Source organism: Triturus cristatus, chromosome 12 (genome assembly GCF_964204655.1).
Source record: "Triturus cristatus chromosome 12, aTriCri1.1, whole genome shotgun sequence".
In the NCBI taxonomy this organism is placed as follows: Eukaryota; Metazoa; Chordata; class Amphibia; order Caudata; family Salamandridae; genus Triturus; species Triturus cristatus.
Window position 1 is genome coordinate 39,968,480 of NC_140595.1, and position 24,237 is coordinate 39,992,716.

At 42.3% G+C, this 24,237-nt stretch overlaps 1 protein-coding gene across 2 annotated transcripts in view; it reads right to left on the reverse strand.

Annotated features, from left to right (window-relative positions):
• Positions 1-17,498, reverse strand: part of FKBP8 (FKBP prolyl isomerase 8) — a 52,082-nt gene extending 34,584 nt beyond the window's left edge. Inside the window, exons 1-3 of one of the 2 annotated variants that reach the window (XM_085638958.1) lie at positions 17,235-17,498; positions 1,301-1,652; positions 522-691 (exon numbers count right to left, since the gene is read on the reverse strand). In XM_085638958.1, the coding sequence (XP_085495084.1) occupies positions 522-691; positions 1,301-1,619 (489 nt within the window). In that variant the 5' untranslated portion in view covers positions 1,620-1,652; positions 17,235-17,498. The remainder of the gene's footprint in view (positions 1-521; positions 692-1,300; positions 1,653-17,234) is intronic. The other variant, XM_085638960.1, reaches the window with a different exon arrangement.
• Between the last annotated feature and the right edge of the window lie 6,739 nt (positions 17,499-24,237).

Consider the following 24,237-nt stretch of genomic DNA (forward strand, 5'->3'; position numbering starts at 1 on the left):
TGGCCCAACTGTTCATGTTGGTGCATCCCCTACTAGGTCTCATGGACTAAATGCAATCCTTGGAGGGCTGCCTCAGAAACAGTCTGCGCAAAGAAGATGCCTTTCACATCGCCTTCTATGGACTCCTTGCTGGACAAGGCACGTGCTCTGCGCATAACCTAAAGAATTGTAATTGGTGCTGGATACAGAAGTCTGTAACCTGCGCTGGATAGGTGGGTATAGGACAAATCTTGAATGGAGAATCATTCTGTTTTCTTCAGCCAGAGATTAAAATCATAAGAGGAGCAAGAACTCTTTAAAAACGTATGTGAAGGAAATTTCGATTTATAAAAGCATTATCAGGGAGTGCATTTAAGGAACCATGTGTGTATTAAACACAAATTTGCAGAAAAGAGAAGGTAAATTCTGAAAAAAAAGAGCTATGTTATTGGCAATTAAAATGAATGACGCACAGTGTGTTTGGTGGACAATAAACATTTACAAGGTGACAGGTGCTATCAATCACAATCTGATGTACCGACCTGCATGACATCACCATCGCCCAAAGTGAACGTGAGGCTTGGCCGCTCCTCCACCAACGTCCCATCTTCAAGCTGTGTCTTGAGCTGTATTGTGACATCCTGGCCGCTCCTGGGCCTGCTGTCCACCCCTTTTCCGACCTCCAAGACCTTCTTCTTAAGCAAGCCACTTCCTGAGGATAGACACAAAAACTATCTTTAGAGCTGAAAGGCCACGCTTTGACAAAACGATAGACCGTGGATGTCCACAGACTACACAAACGTGGGAGTTCTGCGATGACTGTGCCTATGCCACCGTCGGGAGACTCCTACCAAGGTAAAAACAGCATTTACTGTTGAATGACATTAAACTGTAGTAGTAGACCACCGACCATTTTTACCCAATATGTGTCATTAAAATATAAGTTGATAATTAAAATCCAGCAGGTATTCCTCGTGGCAGACTTTCATACGTTCTTGATTTTGCATTAGGAGTATAAAATTAATTTACATACTTTAGGAGATATTTCATTTCTGCTACACATTAACTTTAAATATAGACAAAAACAACCAATAAATTGATCTAATGGAGGCAGAATGGCTTAAAAGAAAACCCACATTTCCCAGAAGACCTGTAGGAAATAGGCCGAACACGGTAAACATATGAAATTACATGAGATGATGTGGTCCCTGCTCCAGTCCTAATAGTCACATGAATGAGGTGGCCAGTTATCAATAAACATATTTTCCAAAAGGCTAGCCCCATTAACTTTCTCAGAATAAATATTTTGAAGCTAACCTACCCAAGATATCCAACCACTCCTCAGGGGCAGGTTTAACCTCTGGGGCCTCTTCCTCAACATTCTCAGAGTTCAGCGATTGTGGCTCCTCGTCAGAAGCAACTGGCTTCTTTGTGGTCCCTATGTCTTCCAGCAGAGGCAGATCACTCAAATCGTCATCTTCGCTGTCAATGATCTCAAAGTCCTCAGCGCTGTTGTCCAGCAGCGATGATCTCCTTGGCTGTTTGTTTTGGCTGTCTGAAGACTCCGGAGGGCTGCCGCCACTCCCTTCCGAGTCGCATGCATCAGAGACATCTGGCTGGTTCTCCTCAAGGGAAGCCATTGACTGAATTTGGGAAAATAATCCAATTGGATTCTGAAAATACCAACAAGAGAAAGAGAGTCAGAACTTATGTTTGAGGTGAGCTGAAAATAAGTCTTGTTTGAAGCAAAAGGAATTGAATGGCAAAGGTGCAAGTTCTGATCAAAATAATAGCAACTTGAATGGATGTTGGTGGTTTTGGACTTCGCGGACAATAAGATTTTAACAGGTTTTCAGTCTTTTGTTTTTCACATATACTTGATTGGCCAGCTTGTTTAGAGCACTGGCTACTGTTATTTGTTTAGGTGCCTCAATAAAAGTGCCTTTCAGCTCTTTTGACAGTTTTGTGCTACTGTTGTTAAAGTGTTTTTCACACCATGCTTATACTTCTCTTTGTTAGGTACATGAAAAGTACTTAAATGTACAAAACATATTTTGTTAAACTTGCTCAACAACATAAAACCTTTAAGATTCAAAAATTTAGAAGTGAGTGACTTTCAATCAATTGTGCTGTAGGTGAAGTTCATGGACAACTTTACAGCTTTATCTAGCAAACGTTCTCAGATTTCTGTTACTGTACAATTGATTTAAGATGCTACTTAAAACATCTAGATCTTGTTACATGTCATAGTTAAACAACACCAAAGTGGGAAGAATCAGGAAGCAGAGCTAATCAGTGAATAATACAGAGTGCCTAATTTGAGCTGATGGATGCTGGTGGAGCCCAATGATATTCATGTTTTGAGCACAGGCACCTATCTTTCCTCATCAAACATTGAAACAGAGCAAGAAAGTGAAAACACACACAGAAGAGGGATGGATGGAGGAAGAGAAAGACAGGAAAACCGTGACAAAAGGAGAAAAGTGGGGTTGAAAATTAACCTGCAAAAGTGAGCTAAAGGGAAGAGAGTGTCAGGCTGTCGATTAGAGGCTTGAGGTGTAATCAGCTCTACGCAGCCTCAGTTTTTGACACACCAACACAAAATCATAACAACTGCAGACTTCTGATTCAAACTGTGCGCCACGGACTTTATTCTATTACAAATTAAGCACTAACTATACCAAGGGTGTCTGTTCTGTAGCATTCTAATCTCCCAAATGGCACAAAGTCTGCTTTTACACCTATAGATGAAAGTGACGGCAGAGGTGTCTTCAATTTAACAGAAATGTAACCTTTGTTGATCTAAGACCATGTTATACTTGGTGTGAAGCTCTAAATAACCACACCAGAGCTGGGACAGAGCTCACGAGGGATTAATTCAGACTCTCAAACATAATATCAGAAGACAGAAAAAAAGGACACAAAAAATAAATTTGCGTAAACACTACTCGTAGAGCGTGAATGGGCTAGGTGTGTAATGGAGGTTACATTTTGGGCGTGGATGTGGAAACTAGTTTACGCTATGACCAGACAAAATATTCAAAAGCTAGTTGTAACTTGTGCTCAAATACACTACTTAAAGCTTAAATATCTTAAGTACTTAGTTAACATGAGGCTCTCAACATAAACCACCACCTCGACAAACACACCCAAAAGAAGATGCCAGGCAAACAAGTCATATACACCCAGGAGATGTCCTACATGGCTTATTAAAAATGACAGATCTGTAGATTGCAGATACTTTTTTACAGGTGAATCCATTGATTAACCTCTGTCCATGCAAGTCATATCACTAAGCATACACCAGAACAGTCAAACATATCATATGAGGAGATTTCAGACTCCTAAGATTAAAACATGGAATGGCACGGAGAGCACACCACACACCCAGCAGTGCTACACAGCTCTAATGACAGCTGGTAACCTAAATAAATGACAATAATATAATGCTGACATCAACGTATGTGATTTTTATTTAAGATACGTGTATAGAGTGGACCTCGCAACAGGGGCAACATAGCACTTCGTATAAAACTGTATTAGTAAAACAAGGCAAGCAGCTTGAAAGGGGCAAGGGAAGGATAGAATGAAGACAGGTTACATTATAAGTTACAATCTGAACATGTGTGTGTTTAGTCTTCTATGGTAGCAAGGTGGTGCAGAGTCGTAGATTCTCAGAAGGAGTGCTGAAGAGGTAAAACATCAAGGTACATTTTGAACAAGAGTATCTCAGGTCTTCTGAGCGATGACACTGGTGTGCTACCGTCCGATTTACTAGGACCACTAACCAGAAAGGCAGCTGTGTGAAGTACGTTCTTGAGAGGGGGTGTTTCTGACATGGGAAGGGCAGAAAGTACTGCATCACTGCCATCTAAGTGGGAAAGATCCACTGCCTGAACCGAAGCAAGTTGATAGGCGAGATATGGTGACCTGTTTTGTGAGTTATATAACCAGAGGATTTAGAGAATGGGATTGCGGCTAAAGGGATATCACGTTCTGCAGGTGCAGAATGTTTGAAAAGCTACTGAGCAAGTTCAAGTAACCAAGGTATTAAGGACAGGTTTTCCGCCAGCTGCCATGTCCAGAGCACAGCGGCATTACTAACATGCATTGAATAATGCTATTTGCCAATTGTATAAAAAGCTCCATGATGAATTTTCTTTGATGCTTATTAAGATGCTATTATTAAACCAACTGACGGGCACTCCTTTCAATGAACTCTGGTTTATAAAGGGCATTTGTGAATTACAACTTGTGACCTGTAGGTTATGCTCAGATTTCTGCAATAAAGAATACAAAAAAAATGATGGATGGAAAACTTGAATTACTCTCAGCCACCGGTAATTAATCGGGCCAGATCCCAGTCCATTGTTATTGCACCCACCATGCCACCTCAAACTGGATCCAGCCATATGCAAATCAGTCTTAACCCTGTTCCAATGGGAACAGTCCAGCCCTGACTGCCAGGTCAGGGCAATAGAAGCTCAAACCATGGAGCGAGCTTACTGGCTTATATAGATTCGAGGATTATATGCATCAGAACTCAATTGGCAACGTTTTAAAGCATAAACCTAATCACTAGGCCACACTGACTGAACTGAATTAACTGTTAATAGCTTTACAAATAATTAGAAAAAAAAAAACACCTTGTGTTTTACGTGAAGAGAAGTAAATAAGTAACATGGTGGTCCAGTTCTGAATACTTTTAGGATGTGGTATATTCCTTAACAACTTAAAAACAGATCAATTTTCGTAGACTTATTTTATCATCCATGATTTGCACCGTGACAAGTGTTTTTGATAGCAAAAAGATTAGCCACATGGTCTCTGAAATAGACATAACCCTTTTCACTGCCCCACAGGTTTATTAATCCACCCCAACAAAGAGGGACATTTGCCACAAAACATACAAATGTGGCCCTCATACAGGATTAAATCGACTTGCTGGGTGAAGCTCAAGTCTGGATCAGCACAGAGTACATTTATAAGGGCGAGGGTGTGTGCAGACATCTCAATTCTAAACGCCATAAATATTTTCAAAATCCGTTGAAACTGTGGACACTACATCTGTCTGAAATACACATATATAAGGAACGACTGATGCAATCTAGAATGAATACGTTTGCACAAATAATTATTTTTGTTGTAGTGAAGCAAAAGCGTTCAAGTGAGTACGAACCAGACCGGGAAGAATAATTCAACAGGCCCCCCCCACAGGGTAAAAATGGTGAGCAGTTTCAATTCCCAAACAGGAATGGATTGAAAACATTACCAATGATCTGGATAATATGGTCTTCTTATCCGCCCACCCGACTGCTAAGGCAAGCCACTATCGCCAGGTACACCATTCACTTGAGTGTACCTTGCAGGTAAATGTAAAGACACTTCCAACAGCTCAAACATGCTTTGGCAGCCATAAAAGTTAAAGTATTCCAAAACAAGAAAAGTAAAAAAGATTTATGAATCAACAAGGTCAACACAACTTCTGCTGCGTAGCAGTTGGCAATAAAGGTTGACGAGGATAATGAGCAAATTGGTAAAACTGTATCGCATCCAACATCTGACATCCAAGGAGAACTTATGATGCACTCAATGTTTTTTTTTTTTTTTAAAGACAGACACTGCAGCTTGTCAAAACAATTTTTAACATTAAACCAAATGTGGCTTTTTCCTCCCCAGCAGCTCCAAACCTATAGTCAAAACAAAGGTCAATCCAGTGCTCCACAAAGAACTTCAGGATGTTAGTTTCTGATCACTTTTGATTGACGGCTTGGGGAATCCATGTTCCTCAGATACAACTTTACGTGAGACAAAAACAGAATGCCTTTTCTGTGATTATGCTGGAAAATGCTGTGGGGTATTTTCTAGACAGACTTCTGACCCAGTCAGCCTCAAGCAGTCAAATTAACACCATTTTGGATTTGTTATGTTAAAGTTTTCTAAAGCGCTCGTACACCAGTTGGCTTCATGGCGCTGGTTCTAGGAGGGGCTGTTGCTGAGTCGGTCACAGTTTATTCGTAGGCCTGGGTGTACAGCCAAGTTTTAAGGGATTTCCTGAATTTCAGTAGGTTGGGACTGGACCGGATTTCCAAGAAGATGGAGTTCCATAATCTAGGAGCCAAAGTAGCAAACCTACTCCCCCCTTGTCGCTTCAGTTTAAAGGTGGGGATTGCCAGAAGTTGAAGATGGGCTAAGCGGAGGTTGCGTGGTGGGGAGTAGCGAGATTTAAACAGCAGACAACCAACTTTAAAAGCACAGCGTTGAGAGATGGGGAGCCAGTGCAACTTCCTTAGGAGAGGGGAGGCCGGATGCCACCTAGGTTGATGGTGAATCAGGCTAGCTGCCTGGTTCTGAACCATCTGCAGCCGCTTTGTGAGACCGAGAGGAAGGCCAAGGTAGATTGCGTTGGAATAATCTAGGTGGGATAGGACCATGGCTATCACAACTTGAATTAGCGCTGCTTGGGTAAGTAGCCTACTTATCTTTCTAATCCTGCGCAGCTGGAAAAAGCAGGAGGAAATCACTGAGCCTACCTGTGTCTTCAAAGATAGGTCATTGGATATAGTGACACCAAGGCTCTTGGCAGAGGGAGAGGGGATTGGAGGGGAACCTAATTTGTTTGGCCAATAAAGTGGGCCCCATAAATTCTGGCTGCCACCCGTCAAAACCAGTTCGGTCTTTCCTGGGTTTAATTTCAACTGATTACAGTCCATCCAATGGCAGATATGCCGCATGGTGGACTGAAAGTCGGAAACTGATTGGGGCGAGTTATCGATCGTGAAAAGCCGTTGTAGGTCATCAGCGTAATTAAAGGGGACCACCTTCCTTTCCTTTAAAGACTTAATCAATGGAAGGAGGTAGATGTTGAACAAGTGGGGGGAGAGCGAAGAGCCCTGTGGCACCCCACACGTAGTTTTCACCTTGGAAGCCATGAACTGGCCCACACGGACTGCCTGGGAGCGGTTTTCTAAGAGAGAACAAATCCAGCTGAGGGCTGCGCCCTGTATGCCAGCATCCTTGACACGGTTCACCAAGATCCCATGGTCGACCGTGTCAAAGGCGGCCGATAGATCCAATAGCACCAGGGCCCGAGGAATGCCCTTATCAGCCTTCTCCCGTAGGGAATCCAGTACAGCTGTGATTACTGTTTCCGTGGAGTGGGCGGGACGGAAACCCGCTTGGTGTGGATCAAGGAAGCTGGTTTGTTCCATAAAGTTGGACAGACATTTAGCCACATGGGCCTCTAGGTACAGGAGCAATGAGATTGGGCGGTAGTTTGACAATGTCTGGGGTCAGCCCCAGGTTTCTTTAAAAGGGTGACACAAATAACGATGGGTGGAGGGCAGGGGTGGCAGCAGCAGAATAATACAGGCAGGCTTTTGGGAGGCAAGTCAGAAGCAACGACAGCCAAAGCCTAGAAGATCATGGAATGCCTCAGATGTCAGATTTCCATCAAAACATACTTTTCTTAAGTTCAGGAGGGCGGGGGATGCTCAACACCTTCAGTCATGGTCTCCAGACACAACAAGATAAAGTAAAGACTTAACAAAGATGATAGTGGAGTCTGATACATGCTCGCCACTGAGGTATGCTTTGCCTGGGGGTCACATGTCTGAATCTCAGCAAAGCTGATTCTATCTACCATCCTTCAGAATTTGGTAAACTGAGCCACCCTAAATTGGCAAATTGGCAACCCTGTTATTTATAGCCTTTTAAAATGGTTAAGTTTAGCATAAAGCACAACATATGTATTAATAGAATTATTATTGTCATCAGTATACTGAAGAATAAAGCAAATCTCGCTATTCTGGAGATCTTGTCTTACATCACTCACGCAGTGTTTTAACTTACACCTGCAACATTACAACCTTGTTCCTTCAGACAAGCACAGTGACACCCAGCGCCATCCTCTCTTCAGGATCATAGACGTGGACGTAGACATCCCTAGTCACCATCATCTTCCATTCAGAAAAAACATCATCTCAGCATACTCTGCAGGCTCACTAATAACTCTCACAAACGGGATCTAAGATGTATACATCTCCCTCAGATCACGGAGGAAACATGACCCACCTCAAATCTGTCACATTTGTCTCTGAAAACAAGGATACGTCTTTGTAGAAAGTCCTGGCTCATCGTTGTGCCTACACAATAACTTCGCCAGCCCTAAGTGGCACTGCAAAATAGGACTCACAAGTACTTCCTTCTCAGAGGACATTTTCCAGTTCCTAGGGTATGAGAATGAGGGCTTCAATGCCTTCATTCTATTGCATAATACTCAGTTCAGCATTCTATTTTCAGTCTTTGACTGAACTCCTGTGAATAATGAAGTGTTAAAGGCAGCCAGTATGGAAGACATATTTTAATTTGACAGCGAGGTTCTGGATCTGTTACTGGGCCTTGTCCGAAACAGCTTTTTTATTTAATTTATTTTGATATGTATATAGTAATGACCTCACCTCATTAATAGCAGAATGCATCACATCAAACAGGTCACACAGAACTAGCAGCAATATAGAGCGGTACAATCTATATGTATGGCAATGAGTACCCCAACTAAGATAAAAATTAAGTAAACCAATGATGTAGTGGACGCAAAAGTAAAGAAGAGGCCATGAATTCTCTAGTCTCAGGTAGTGTTTGAAAAGGTAAGGTTGCTAAGCTTTATGGAAGGTTAGGACGTTTCGATTGCATGGAGATGTTCAGGGAGGCTGATCAAAGTTCTGGGAGCTTGCAAGGGGAAAGCTTGGTTGACAGCTTTAGATTTTTTGTCATAGGGATTAACAGCAGCAAGATGAATTTGCCTCTGGTGTTTCTCTGACCTCCTTAAAAGTTACGTTTATTTCTCTGTTACCATGGCAGACCGAGATAATTGACCTTGTGTGTGTGGAGGGGGCTATTCTGAAGTTTATTCTGGATTCAAGTGGCAGCCAGTGGACGTCTCTTTAAATCAGAGTAATGTTTTTTGCTCCTCAGCAAGAGGTGCCACCAAGGATTTGAACAAATTAACAGCGGATCAATCCCATCAGTCTTTGCTTCAACCATGCTCGATCCGTTTCTCTACTACGGATTGCTACAACTATTAAAGTTTAGGTCCCGATTTCAATAAATAATCTCTCGGCCTAACACTCGGACCTGAAGTCCCAGTCCAAGACCCATTTAGTATTGACTGAGCGATGGTCACAACTCCAATGAAGCCTTAAGTTCCAGAATCTTTTCAAACATATTTATGTCCATTCCACGCCAGCTACAGCGTGACAACATTCTCTTTTTGATTTAGAGCATGCGTTCAACTAAAAATAAATAAGATGGCAGGATGACCAAATTACAAGCTAAGTGTGTAGATTTTCAATACAACATTCCAGTGTTCACAGAGGGGCCTAAGTATGGACTTTAGGGCGGGTGGGTACCTTAATTATTTTCTGTCACTGCAAAGACAAAAAGGGTTTGATACAATTCCATGCACTCTTGCCATTCGGGGCATCATCCCATTAATTGAAATCACCAACCATAATTATTTTAGCTGTGGAGCAAAAAACGGAACAACCATTAGGCATTCCCTTTACCAAGTTGTTGAAGGGGACCATACTCCTGTCCTTCATCTAATTATATCGTAACATCCACCAAACTATCCCATCCACACAAAAAGCACAACCTTATATTATAGTGTCACTATCTACTAGACTGCTGTGAATCCACCTCACCAGGCTGGGTAGTCCCTCATGCCAAACCAATCTACATCAGTCAGTCAAGACGTTACACTCCCCACTGGACATGAGAAACCCACAAAAGTACTACCCAGAGGAGAGGTTCACAGGTCAATTCCTGGGTCTAGGACCCTCGTTTTTTAGATCCCACGTTACCATGTTGTTCGCCAGTATTCAAGCCTATCTGCCATGCAGCTGCAGAAGGAAAACCTCTAGGTCCACCAGGATCACTTTCAATTCCAATATGTTAATAAGAATTGTACTCTCCGGTAGAGACAATAACACATTGGATGTCAGGTCTGGAAATCGATTGCCACGCTTGAGATGAGAAAAAGTGGGCTGATTGGCGATGCTGTACATTGCGAGGCGCTGCTTGATTAACCGCGAGAGGATCTTGAATGAAGGATATTCGGTTTAGACTGCTTTCTGCCGACCCAGCATGCAACATGGAGGTTTACATTTATGCAGTTTATCTAGACGTTCTTGGTCAGTTCATCTAAATTCTTAATATTCATGGCTGCTTAGAGCAAGGGCACACGTTTAAGTAAACACTTATTGAAAAGAAACAAAGTGTAACAAAAGTAAGATGTAAAACTTAGTGAGCAAGCATTGTTTGCACTCCATTCCACCAACCATGTGTCCTCTTTGACAGTTTGTGTGCTAATATTGTACATTTGTCCAGAGGATCAGAAAAGGAAAACACCACCAACACAGGATTCAAAGGCATTTCAAGTTAAGGGTACATTAAACAGGTGAAAGTTGCTGCAATAACAAGTTTCAGACAAAAAGAAAACAAATAACATGAGATCGAAAATAAAATTTAGTAAACAAAGATAAATCAAGAAAAATGCAATATGCACGGTATCATCTCCCACTTCTCTCCATTATTGTTCCGTGTTCAGTTACCCTCCAGCAGTGTTTGCGTATTATAATTACTAATGAACATATATGTACCTCATATGACCTTCACAATTATACTACTGTTCTGAGGCGGTAAAGAGGTACAATCATAAAAACAATATAAAAAACAGGCATTTGCAAAGTCAGCTGGTCTCGGTTTAACATACCAATGCGTGCAATGTTAGCACATTACAGAGAAACACATTGAAAGGAGGCAGCGGGAGGGGAGAGAGGGTAATAGCTGTAAAGTAGTCCCTCATCCAGTTCATTACATGCAATCAAGTGATGGTGGAACGATACAACTAAAGAGGGTATAGCTTTAGGTAACAGATGAATACACAAATGGGTTGAGCCCCGATGTTAGTGACAATGTAGCAAGCCAAAGCTGGTTAAAAAATTAAAATGGTTAAAAAGGGCAGGTCCAAAGCCCACTCGAAATATTGTTAGCACCAGGTCTGTTTGACAGCTGGTCTATCAAAACCCAAGACTAATTTTTCAAAATTTCCATCAAAATTTGATCACCAGAGGACATGCATCTGGAACCCTTCCTCAAACGACTTAGAATATTATGTAAATGTGTGTGTTACAAGTATCAAATCAATCAATCGTTTCACCCCAAAAAACACAAAAATTATAACCCATAATTCCAGGTTCCTGCGAAGCACTAAAAAACCTTTCCTTGGTCCAGAGATCCCCAAGTCTGTGTTAGCAATGTATTGATGAATCATACAGGTTTATGTTGTGTCGACATGTAGAACTCTCCCCCTCGCCCTTGGGAGAGTCAAAGAGGGCAGGGGCATATTCATCCAACCCTCATGCTCAAAGAATGAATGCTTAAGGCACTAATGGCTCCTACTGGTAGGAAAGACGGAGGGGAGGTGGGCAAGATCTGCGTATTTTTTCATTAGACAAGGAAAACTATGTATACACACACATATACAAAAGTTGTGTCAAAGTCCATTCAGGAACAAAACACACCACGGCACAAATGCGATCGCATTTGTGCGGCGGTGTGGTTTGTTCCCGAATGGACTTTGACACGACTTTTGGATGTATTGGTGGGAGGGGGGGGGGGGGGAGGTTGCCCGCCGCGGAGCAGCGTAGTTAAGAGGCATGGAACAGTGACACCTTTGATCGGTGGATATATATATACACACACACACACACACATATATATATATATATACACACACACATTATATATATATATATATATATTCACTGAAAAAACCATAGGTTTCACACATGTTATAGTTAGCTGTACATTTCACTCGTAAAAAACCAATGAAATTCCACGTTATAGTTAGTGCAGGCAACTATAACTCACGCGACCGCAATCCTCTGCTGATGATGTCAGATATTACATCACTGATGACATATGTGTCTTTATGAAAAATAAATATTTGTAATATATGTATAGCTAAAGATACAGTATTAGCATCAACAGAGGATTGCGGCCGCGTGAGTTATAGTTGCCTGCACTAACTATAACGTGGAATTTCATTGGTTTTTTACGAGTGAAATGTACAGCTAACTATAACATGTGTGAAACCTATGGTTTTTTCAGTGAATTTGCAAGGTTTTTTAAATGCTAATTCCTAACTATAACGTGTGTGAAACCTATGGTTTTTTCAGTGAATTTGTACGGTTTTTTAAATGCTAAGTTATGTATTTATTTTTAATTTTTGCGCACACGGTGCGCTTCGCGCACCGTGCGCGCGCTGTGGGCGCACGGTGCGCTTCGCGCACCGAGCACCCACATTGCGCATTTCGTACCGTGCACGCCTCGCCTTTTTTTTCAAAATATCAATTGTTTTTTTCTCCCTTGGGGGTCCTTAGATTTATATATTAAATGTGATTGTTAATTTTTTTTATTTATTTTTTATTTTTTTTTACCGTACGCGTACGGTAAGCTTACCGTATGCGCACCCCGCGATTTTTTAAAAAAATTATTAAATTCATTTTTCATACTTTTTGGCCCTTTGTGAACCCCCTGACGAACGCTAGGGGGTCTGCAACTCTCTTCGTTGCCCCCTTTTCATGTTTTCTACCTTTTTTTTCAGTGCGACAGACAGAAAATGGCGGCCGATACTTCCTGGTTTCGACCGATTCGAATGTTTACTTTGATCTAACAACCAATCAGAAACGAGCTCGCGCACGGCACCGTACGCGTACGGTAAGCTTACCGTAAGCGCACGGTAAGCGCACGGAGCGCTGCCACAGATATATATATTGATTTAAATGCTATTTTCTCAGGAACTACTGAACAGATTTACACCAGACCTACAAAAGGCACTTCCTTGACCTTATGGCTACCTCTCTGCCAAATTACAAGTAATTCTGTTCAGCCGTTCGGGCTGTAGCTGTGTCTAAAGGTCCTATGGAAAAATGCATGGGGAAAACGCGTTTTGGGACCCCCCTTTTTTCTCAGCCCCCGCAATGACGAATCACCCCGAGACTTTCAGGGTAGGAGCGGAGCGTAGCGCCCCATTAGTTTTGAAAATTTCGCGAGGATTCGTCAACCGGTGCCAAAGTTATTCAAAATAGAATTTTCAGATTTCCTATGGAAACATGGTCCTAACTATAACTATCTACTGGCGACCGCCAGTAGATTATATATATATATATATATATATATATATATATATATATACACACACACATTTCTTTCGGAGCGGAGCTGGGCAAAAGTTTGGAATATTTCGCGAGGATTCATCAGCCGGCGCCAGACTTATTGGGAATCGAATGTTGCGGATTTCCTATGGAAAATAGGTCCTAGCTATAACTATCTACTGGCGACCGCCAGTAGATAACATATAATATATATATATATATATATATATATATATATATATATATATATATATACACACACACACATACACACATACACACACGCGCACAAAAATGGCTGCTATTTCCATTGGAAAAGGTGGATAGCAAAGGGCAAGCACCAGCCTTGAGCAAAGGGAGAGGATTTCTGTTTTTAAAAAATTGCAATTATAACAAAAACTGCATCTTTTCATGCTGATATTGCAATTTCTGTATAACTTGAGCATTGCCGGATTAAGGCGAGCCACAACAGCTTGCATGATAAGGTTTGAATTTGAGACACCCTAAGGATTTACTAGGGAGGGTGTGCCAATACAGAAGTTGGGGGTGTGGCATCGCAGCCTGCCAATGGTAACATATTGTATGTCATCAACAATTTAGAGAGTAACCCCTTTTTTAAAGGCACAGGGGATAGGGTTCAGCCAACCAATACAAAAGATTTACCTCTGGACTTGCTGTTAAAACCAAATCTTTCGCTATGTGGATGATTAATTATCAATACAATTATGGTCCAATCGCAATATTAAAAATCTCAGATATTTAATAAAAAATACACATAAAATCCTACTAATATTTGTTGATATAATATATCATCCATTGGACCAGATGCATCATCAAAAACATTTGGACCAACAATAACACAAAAAACAATTGTATGAATTCAAAGTACAAAAAAAAGTTTGTGTGTCGATGCAGCGTTTCGGTGGCATCTTGACCTTTATCCCACATTCTTCAGGACCATTAACTGAATTAAAACAATTGATTCTCTTCAGGGTCTTATATAATGTATACTGAAGGTGCCGTGCATGTATTGTCCTTTACCCATAATAGCATGCACAGTCTGTTTCTGTCCCAATGAGATAAGAAACTAAATTTAAAACATGGAGCTCAAATTTCACGTGCGTAAACCAACTTTAGCAAGTCTATTGTTCCTTTAATGCCCCGGCAAGAACGCCGCTGTGATAATGCTAATCTCAGCAGTCAATAAATTGCTCCTTAAAGCAGCATTTTCCATTACCTGTCTGTTCTATGCGGTTCACACAGTTTATCGTGTCTGCTAGTTTACGAACCGACAAAGATCTTGCAGGCTGCCAATATGGTGCCCTGTGTTTCTCGTGGCGATCAGGGTACAACAGCAACACAAGTCATTGTTCCTTTTTTCAGGAGCATTAATTGCTTGTCTAGATATTTTTTTAATTATCATGTACTTATTTTGTTTTGTATTGCTATTGAAACATGGAAGATCCTCAAAGTGTTGGGTTCTCCTCTTCAGACGGAACTTCACCTTTCATTAACAGATCCACACATTTACCGGAGGTTCAGAAAAGACCTAAAACCCCCACCTTTTTAAAAAGCATTTAACAAACAAGAGACTAAGCGTGACCACCACTCCTTTGCACAAGGACCAGGCTGCACCATTCAGCAGAATGCTTCAAAACACAAAATCTCTGAGTTGATTACTAAGAAGCTAGTCAGAGCTATGTTATTCGTCTTGATTTCATGAATTAAACTGATGCTCACTGAGCATCCGCCCACTACCGCTCTACAGTGGCTTTCGAGCAACATGTTTTAGCGATATACAAAACATATTCATTTATTAAATAAATAAAAATGTTTTAATGACTATGTCCTGTAGTTGCTTTTCCTGAACAATTGCCAAGAATCTGAGGAATGTTACTTGTCCACTAAACACACTAGTGTTTCTTCTCAACTCAAAGCATTTAAATATGTTGGCTACGAAAGTAAGAGGGTGCAACCTAATAACTGGTGTAACTGGCAAAAAGGCTGGTCATGTGTGACACTTTCAGTATGCCCTGATTTTTAGTCAACAGCACTATGCATACTGCGATTTCTGAGCACACACTTTCAATGTTAGAAACATAAGTATTTTAAAACAACGTGAAAAAGGTTAATACTACTTGAGTAGCTGAGAGTGGCACACAAAAGAGGGAGCACTATCTTTCTAAGAATCACAGTGGTGAGTTTAAAAAGATCAATGATTTAACTAAAAAGATAAAGAACACACTTTTGTGACTGGAAAGATGGTCTTTGAAATGCACCAGTAACACAAAGCGACTCATATGATTTCCCAGAAAAAAAAAAGTGAAAACCTTAAACAAAAACTGGCCACATATAATTGAGAAACTCCAGCTATCCCTTCTTGTAAGAGCATCATCAAGTCTTGTTTTAACTTTAAAACTTGGAATAGGTAGGTCTTCATTTCTAAAAAGAAAAGTAAAAACATCTGAATGTAAAGGGAAAAACAAGACTGGACAAGCCACTCACAACTGGAATGGAGAAAATTGAGATCTACGGTTTATTTAGGAATTATAAAAAAGTACCATGAGGCTAGAAACCCACATTTCACTGTTGCAAAGGAGTGACAAATACTCCAGAAAAATACTTATGAAAAAACTGTAAACTTTGACCTGTTGTGGGACGACTTTATATACCTCACCTTGAAATGTCCTCTTGGCCCATGTCAGGTTTTAGAACTGTATCCAACCATTACTTTATCATTGCATTTTATAACTTACAGTTTTCAAATATTCATCATAAACATACAACTGTATATGCTGGAATGCAAACAATAAAAACAAACAAAAGGGGAGCTCTTAATGAAAGCAATCTCCCTTGAGAGGCACAACGCAGACATGTAAACATCAAATATCTACAGACAAAAAAGTAGGAAGTAAAGAGAAGGCCAATTCGTCTATCTAAAATAAAATTTTGACTTTTTTTTTTTTTTTTAAATGGTTACATTTTCCCGAGTAGTTATTATAAAATGTTTTAGAACATTCTTAAACTAGAATTCAAGGCAAAACTGGATCATACTGTGATGTGGTATGAAGAAATGCAGTAAGCCCTAACAAAATAACAAGTTCTTGATTCTCAGTAATATTCAGGGCTAAAGCCAGCTGAGTTCTCAGGCGTGCACAGCATCCTAGTTGAGGTTCTGAGCCAAATTCCTGAGGAGGCCAGCTGGACATCACCTTTTGATTGCCCTTCTAATCAGGGTTAAAATGTAGCGCTTAAGTTATCCAAAGCATGTGTGACATCTCAAACCAGGTTTGGCTTTTTAGTCAAGATCGATATGTATACTGGGATTTTGAAGCCAGGCCAATAATGTTAAAGTGAAGCTAGTAATACCAAAAGGCAAAGTGCTAATAATACCACAATGCAAAGTGCTTCGCGCGCAAATAAGTTACTCTGTAAGTTTTCAATCATGACAGAGGGCCAATTGACAGCTTTGTAGCCAATGACTAGTGCAGTCCCACCAATCAAAACCCAAAGAAACAACCTATGATAATTATTACTTGCATGCTTAATCTTACAGTTGGCAATCAGACCGTCCATCTCACTGAAGCTCCACCTTGAATAAAGCATTTTACTAAGTCTTACTTTACTAGCTCTGGGTTAGTCGAGCTTGGAAATTGAGACAAGTACAAAACCAGGTTAACAGATAAACTAATGCCACAGGGATGTCAAATCCTGGCTCTTCGTTTAATGACAGATGCATCCTGGGGGTTGTAGTCGTGGCTCGCTCTTCTTTAGCCAGTTCAACTATTAATCCAGAAAACTACAATTTTTAACTCTAAAAGCCCACGATTAGAGCACTGAGTCTTTGGTGACAAGGTGTCACCTTAAGTAGAACCCTCAGCCGAACATGTAAATGGAGCAAAATGTGTTTGTTGTTGTTGTTATTTATGACGTAGGGCTACACGCGACACACAGACACATTTAGACATAAGCGACGGCTGAAATGCAAATATCAAAAACACACAGACAAGAAATTCAGCTAAATAGAAGACTCACCTAAGATTAACCGTTATTTTTCAGAAATGCAAAGATGGAATGGAAATAAAATAGCAAAAACAAACAGCATGAACATCAATCGTCACTGACGGCAGGGTCTCTCAGAAAGACGAAAGTTGTTAAAACGAGCTTAAGTAAAGAAGCCCACACAGGCTCCCTGCCCCTCGCCTGCACCCAGAGCTGCAGCCCAGGAGCCTCAAAACCTCCCACCGCTGCTGAGCCTGAGCTCCCAGCCACTTCCTGGATCCTTGCTGAAAGCCGCGCTCTGATTGGCTCCTCGGCGCGCCCTTACTATAGGCTGCGGTTTGGTCTGCCTCTTGTTTACCTTCTTTCCCTGCCTCTGAGACAGGAAGTTGCTCAGTGACTGCAACAAGGATGGTAATGAGCATGGTGACTACAGGTGCCTGCCTTCAATGGGGTTTTTTTTTGTGGACTAGGACTTTGTGTTTTGTTAATTAATGCTGGTTTAAAAACTATATTTCTTAAATTAAAAAGTGTGCAAAATAGTGGAACTTTGGATGTTGCTTGAGACCCCACAAATTTAAGAGGTCAATTAATTTTTTTATGCAATTTTATATAGCGTAGACATGGCCCAAAGCATCAGAGCTCTTTACAACAGTAGCATGATACAAGGGTACAGCTAAAACATATCATTGCCCCTTTCTGGACCACCATCACTAACTCCTCCCTGGCTACAGGGTGTGTTCCTGCCTCCCTCCAACTGGGTCAAATCAAACCCATTCCCAAAATTTCTAACACAGATCCCAACGACCCAAATAACCTCCGACCCATCTCTAACATCCCTCTTCTCTCCAAAGCCCTTGAAAAATGTGCCCTACTCCAACTTGCATCAGTAGCTGTGCTGGAGCAAGGTTTTGTATAAAAAGGAACTTGCTCGTATGCAATCCTCTCGAATAACCTGTAATACTATAACCAAGATGTTTGTGAGTACTAACGTTGCACCACAGTTTACATATTGTATCTAGGGGAAGCTTTTCTATGTATTTTACTAACCAGTAACCCGAATGTCCTAAAAATGGCCGCCAAAAACGCGGGAACTCTTCTGCGCATGCGTCTACTGCATCTACGTAGTAATGACGCCTCCGTCGCTTGGTGGGAAATCTTTGCAGCTGCGCATTAGCTTTTAATATGGTTGCTCGAAATCCTTGCATTAACGCACATACTCTGCTGAAACTAACCCAAATTTTACTAAGCTATTAATGCAAAAGATATATTAAGTAAATGGGGTTAGAGTAGAAGTAAGTGGTATACAGTGAATTCATTTAATTTTGTATTCTAACATGTTTTTCTCCGACTTTATTATTAGCTCGTATTTGGGCCTTGGAGGGTGACCGACGTCCCTATCCCTTTGCGACAACTACGCATGCGTATTGCATCCTTGTCCTGAGACCAATGATGCCATTGGACCGCTGCCAAAAACATGTGCCCAGCAAGGACATGGGAAGCTAATCTCTTGAACCTGCGAAAGGAAGAAGCCGAAACATTGTATTACAGATTTATCGATCCACATAAGAAATGCTTGTGGAAATAAAGCTTGTGGGTATTAAAATTAAGGGGTGGGGAATCAGACAATAGAACTAAAGAAAGTTATTGCACTTAGTATGGTGTGATGTCCTCACCCCACTGCCTGGCCCAATCAAATTGAGGGGTGTACATAGAATTGAAATATTTGGGGGTGGATCATACATTTGAATTGATATAACCGAGGTAAGATTTAGTTAGTTAGACACACTTGACCCACTTGATGCTGATGCTATGCTGAGATGCTGCCCGAATTTCTGCAAGCTGATTGAAGAATCCAACACTAGGGAAGAATCGCGGAAGAACGGAGGAAGCACATTTAGGAAGGGGTCCGGATGAGCCCGAGCCGGAGAGAGTAGCACCAGAGAGGGGTGCAACGCTGGCATTGCACTAGAAGATGTCACCTTCCCGGTCCTGAACCTGTCCTGAGTCCTTGATACTCAGATGTCCAGGTCCTCACACCATTCTAGGTAAATATAGTTCTGTGGGGTAATGCTCCGTATTTGCTCTCTGTTCTTTCTCTCCTCAGGTACTGTCATCACAAAAATTTAATTAATGTGAATCGATTATAAGCTAACTGTACTATTTTTCCTGAGGGAGAATTTGGTGTATCTATGTGTATTCTGATTTGACTCACAAAATTATTAATTCAGATAAATCTTTAAAACTCCTACAGTGTCTGTGGTTCTTAAAATTACAATTTAAATGTATTATTATTTCCTCCCTATTCTAATCTACAACTAGATCTATCGATAAAGTACATTTACATAAGGAGACAGGGAATGGTAATGATACTGGTGTAACAGGTCTCTAAGGTAAATCAAAATTGATGACCATTGGATATTTGCTAGCTCATTGAATGTATGAATGTATATGGGCCCAAAACTGAGAGTTATGTGTATGTGTGTGTATAGAGTTGGTAAACTCCGCTGCATCAGCTGTGAGCAGGACAAATGCTGTCGTTGGACAGGGAGGTACACGGTTCAAGCTTTGATTAAGATGCTGGGGACACACAATGAAGGTAGTTCGTCTCCTGGATAGAGTACTTGGGTATGATCAAGGTTGAGGAACCCAGGTGTCAGTCAAATAGGAGGAGCTTGAGGTCCCTTTTGAAGGTGACTATGCAGGTTGTTAAACGAAGGAAAGGCGGTAAGGAGATCCATATTCTTGTGACGATATTAGAGAATGACTGGCTCACGTACCGTTCTCGACTGAAGGTGGGGGGTTCCAGGAGCAGGATTGGGCATTTCCGGAACCTCTATTCGCTCCAGAGATTTTCAGTTTATCACTTAGGAGTGTAGAGAGGAGTGCCGTGCTATGTGGGTAATGCAGGTGATATTGAATGGGGCCAAGCTTCAATTGGAAGCCATTGGAGTTTCATATTTCTTGAGACCTAGCATGAAGAACACTGCTGTATGTAGAGATGTAGAGTTGCTCTGTGGGCCTAGATTAACTTTGGGAATGCCTGAGAGAAGGGCAATTCGGTACTCTAGTCTTGAGAGGACAAGAGACTGCACCACTGTCTTGAGGTCTTGTTCTGGGATCAGTTGTCTGACACCCCACAGCTGCCTAAGTTAGTGTTGTGGGCTTTTGGCCATGGCTGTAATGTGGCTGTAGAGATTTAGATGATTGTCAAGGGTGATACCAAGGGATCTAGCACTGTAGACAATGGCAACGTAGCCATCCATTCCTGTACTGAGGGTTTTGCTTTCAGAGTTGAGATCAAAAGATATTCTGTTTTAGTTGGGGTGAGTTTTAGATGATGGTTAGACATCCAGTTTTGAATCTTTAGGAGCGTGATTGAAAGGCGGGCAAGGTCTTCAGAGGAAGAGATTTTCATGTATATTTGAGTGTCGGTAGTTTAGAGGTGGAAGAGAATCCCATTTCTGAGATTCACACATTGGTAGGGGTTAAAAAGGGTTGGAGAGAGGAATGAGTCTTGAGTGACCCCTTGATGTACATTGACCGTTCTCGAGAACGCGTAGCCCATTTTCACAATTCGGGAGCGGTTGGTTAGGTAAGAGGAGAAACAATTGAGGACTGTGCTCCACATTTCCTGCTTTGTTCAAGATTGCTAAGGAGGTCCAGATGGTTAACAGTATAGAATGCAGCAAACAAGGCCAGGAGAACCAAGAGGCAGGAGTTCCCGGAGTCGAAGATTTTAAGGGAGTCGCCAACTATTGGTAGGATCTCAGTTTCTGTACTGTGGCCCTGGCGGGGACCTGATGGGAGAGAATCTAGGAGGTTATTTTTATGTGTGAAGTGAGATGGGAAGCAACACAACTTTCAATGACTTTGCATAAAAATGGAAGTGTGGGGACTGGGCCATAGTAGTTCATGTTCTCTGGGTCGAGAGGTTGTTTTTTCAAGAAAGGAGAGACTTGACCCACTTTTAGTCGTTCTGGAAGTAGGCCCTGTTGAAGAGAGGAGTTGACCATGTTGGTCCATAGTGAGAGTAGGTGTGTGGCAAGAGATTTGCTGATAGACCCTGGAATGGTGTCCTGAAGGTGGTTCGAGGGTTTAACTTTGGAGATTGTTCACTGTTGGTCTTGTTCGGAAATGGGGGAGAAAGAGAACCACGAATGAAGTGACTTGCACTGTAGAATCTCAGTTTCTGGAGGTTCACTGGTGTGTAGTGAGATATGGATGTCTCTGACTTTTCTATCAAAGAAGTCCACAAAGTTCTTGCAGCGGGCGACTGATGGCTCAAGAGTCGAAGTTGTGGAGGGATATTTAGTTTGTGCTTGAACCTCGAACAGGCGCTTTGGTATGTTCCTTGCAGAATTCACAAGTGCTGTGATGTGAGAGGATTTGACTCTAAGGATTCGGTCTTTGTACTGTTTTCGCGCTATGCGATGCTTATTAATACTCTGGTGAGAGGGTTCTCATCTCCATTCTTTCAAACACTTTCTGATAAGCTTTCGTTCTTTGTAAAGTTCTTTTGAGAACCAAGGATTGGAAGGTTTTGGTCTAGATTCTTTGCACTTCAGGGGTGCAAATTTGTTGATAAGGGATTCCATGCAGGAGTTGTATTTGTCGGTGGCCTCATTAATATCAAGGTGGGGTGTAATCAAGATTAGGGAAGGGAGGGCCATGGTGGCCATGGCTTCTGTGTCAAGTTTGGATGGGTCCCTGAACCATATTTTCTCTTTCTTGGGTTGCCAGTCAGTTTTGATATAAGAACCGGGAAGGGAGAATGGGATCTGTATGTGGTCAGACCAGTCAACTGGAATGGGGTCATATGACTGCAGATTGGGGGAATTGGAGATTATCAGGTCAAGGATGGTGCCTTTGTGTCGTGTGGGTTTAAGTCAGTGTTGTTGGAGATCACTGTCTTTGAGAAAGGCTGTAAAGATGTCCACCAGGCTGTTAGCCTCGAGTCCCCAGTGGATGTTGAAGTCTCCAAGGAAGATCGTGGTGTCTGAGCTGATCAGTTGAGAGGTGAAGAGATCCATGCATTCCTCGATGAAGGAATTGTTATGACCCGATGGGTAGTAAATAGTGGATGTGGGCATTTCCACCAACATGCATTTGAAAGACTGAAAGCAAGTTATTTAGAGGATCCTGCATCTCAGTGAGTTTCTGTGAATGAGTGCGAAACCTCCGCCTCGTCTATCTTCCCAGTCTCTATGTAAGATGTAGTCATTGGGAGCAGGTAGAAGGTCTAGAGCGTGGTTAGATGAGTCATTGAGCCATGTTTCGGTGAGGATCAGGATATCAAGATTATGGTCCAGGATCGGAGCTGATATCAATAGACAGTGTTTGACTGCAGACCGACAATTGTGTACCATGCAGTTCCGGGAGAAGCTGATGACTTTCTGGCTAGGCTGTTCAGGGAGGGAGGTTGGGATTTGTATCAAGTTAAGAGGAGGAGAACGTACACCAGGATGGCGTGTGTTAGATAGCCTGCGGTCTGAGTTAATGGTGGGGATCGGGAAGCCCACTGCTGGAATTCCTATTTGTATTTGTAAAGCACGAACATATCAACCCCTTAAGGATTTCAAGATGCTGGGGGACGTCGGGGAGATTAAGTGAGCTATTGGCCAGAGTTACATGATGTTGAGCTGAGCTGCCACCGGTGCTGGGGATCGAACCGTGAACTCTGTGCTCCGGAGTCAGCTGCTCTGGCCACTGGACCACATCTCTCCTCATAGAGGAATAAAGGGTGGGGGCGGAACTTGAAGCTGCATAACTCTCTAGGAGACAGGAAAGTTCTGAGATGTCTATAGGGTCTGGGTAGATGGTTGTCTCTCAGTATGTAGAAGGATGTGGGGTTGGTGGGGGCGAAGGAAGGAGCAGCAAGAGGAGGATAGAGAGACATTGAGTTGGGAAAGAGACGATGAGAGGATGTCGATTCTTCAAGAAGGTGCGAGAACGAGGAAAGGAGCTTGTTGAGCAGAGGCCAGTTATGTTCATCCGTTATGATTGGGGGAGATGTGGGCTGTTGGTATCTGGTGTTAGGAGATGTTATGGCAGTGGGCGATGAAGGAGGGAGGGGAGGGGCAGGGAGGCATATGGGTTGACTGTGGGGCGGAGAAGAGGGTAGGGATGGTGACCAGAGGGGGGAGATTCTGGTGTATGGGAGGTTGAAGATGGGCGGTGCGGAGATGGTTTGTGGGGAGGGGTGGTCACGGTCTGGTATTGGCTGTGAGCAATGGGTTGAGGGGGCATATCGGACTGCAGGGAAGTCCACGGAGAGAGGGGTTGTCTGGGTGGACCATAAGGGGTGGGGAGTGGGTGAAGGGTGTCAGAGATTAATTGAGAGGGGGAGCGTAAAGGATAATTGGAGAACTTGAGGGTGGGATAAATAAGGTAGTCTGTGGCCAGGATTGTGTTGTTGGCTTGGAACATGATTTTCTTGTTGTTGTAGATGGAGACAGCAAGGTTGCCCAAGGGGCCAAAGGGAGAAAAGCATTTGAGCTTGCGACCAAAGTGTATGTTAGAAAGATAGGGGGATGGGAGAAAATTGCATAGGGTCCTAATCCATAGGTCAGTGTTGTGTGTGTAGAGCAGGTCGGTTTTGAGGGTGCCTTTGCGTTGGCAATGATATTGGTCTGCAAAGAGGTTTTCCGGATTGTCTCTCAGAGTCCTATGTTTCAGGTTTTTCTTTGCTTATTTGGAAAGAATCGAGGGTATTTGATCTCAAAAGCATTGATGCCAGACATTGTCAGGCGCAATGGAGGGGAGCTGGGGCCAAGAATGTCTCCGTCATGTTAGGTGGCGGTACGATATGGAAGTTAAAAGGAATGATTTAAATAACCACTGCTAGGGTTTGGCTGCCCTCACTGAGTCTGCACCATGATTACACCTCCTGCAAGTCCAAGATGGGACAGTCAATCGGTAGGGCAAGTGGAGGGTAGGCGTCCCTCCCAGCCTCCCCAGGAAGGATCCCACAATGTCCCAGTTATAACTTTGGTCCTGCATATTTGCCAAAGGCCAGCAGAGCCAGGCAGGGAGAGAT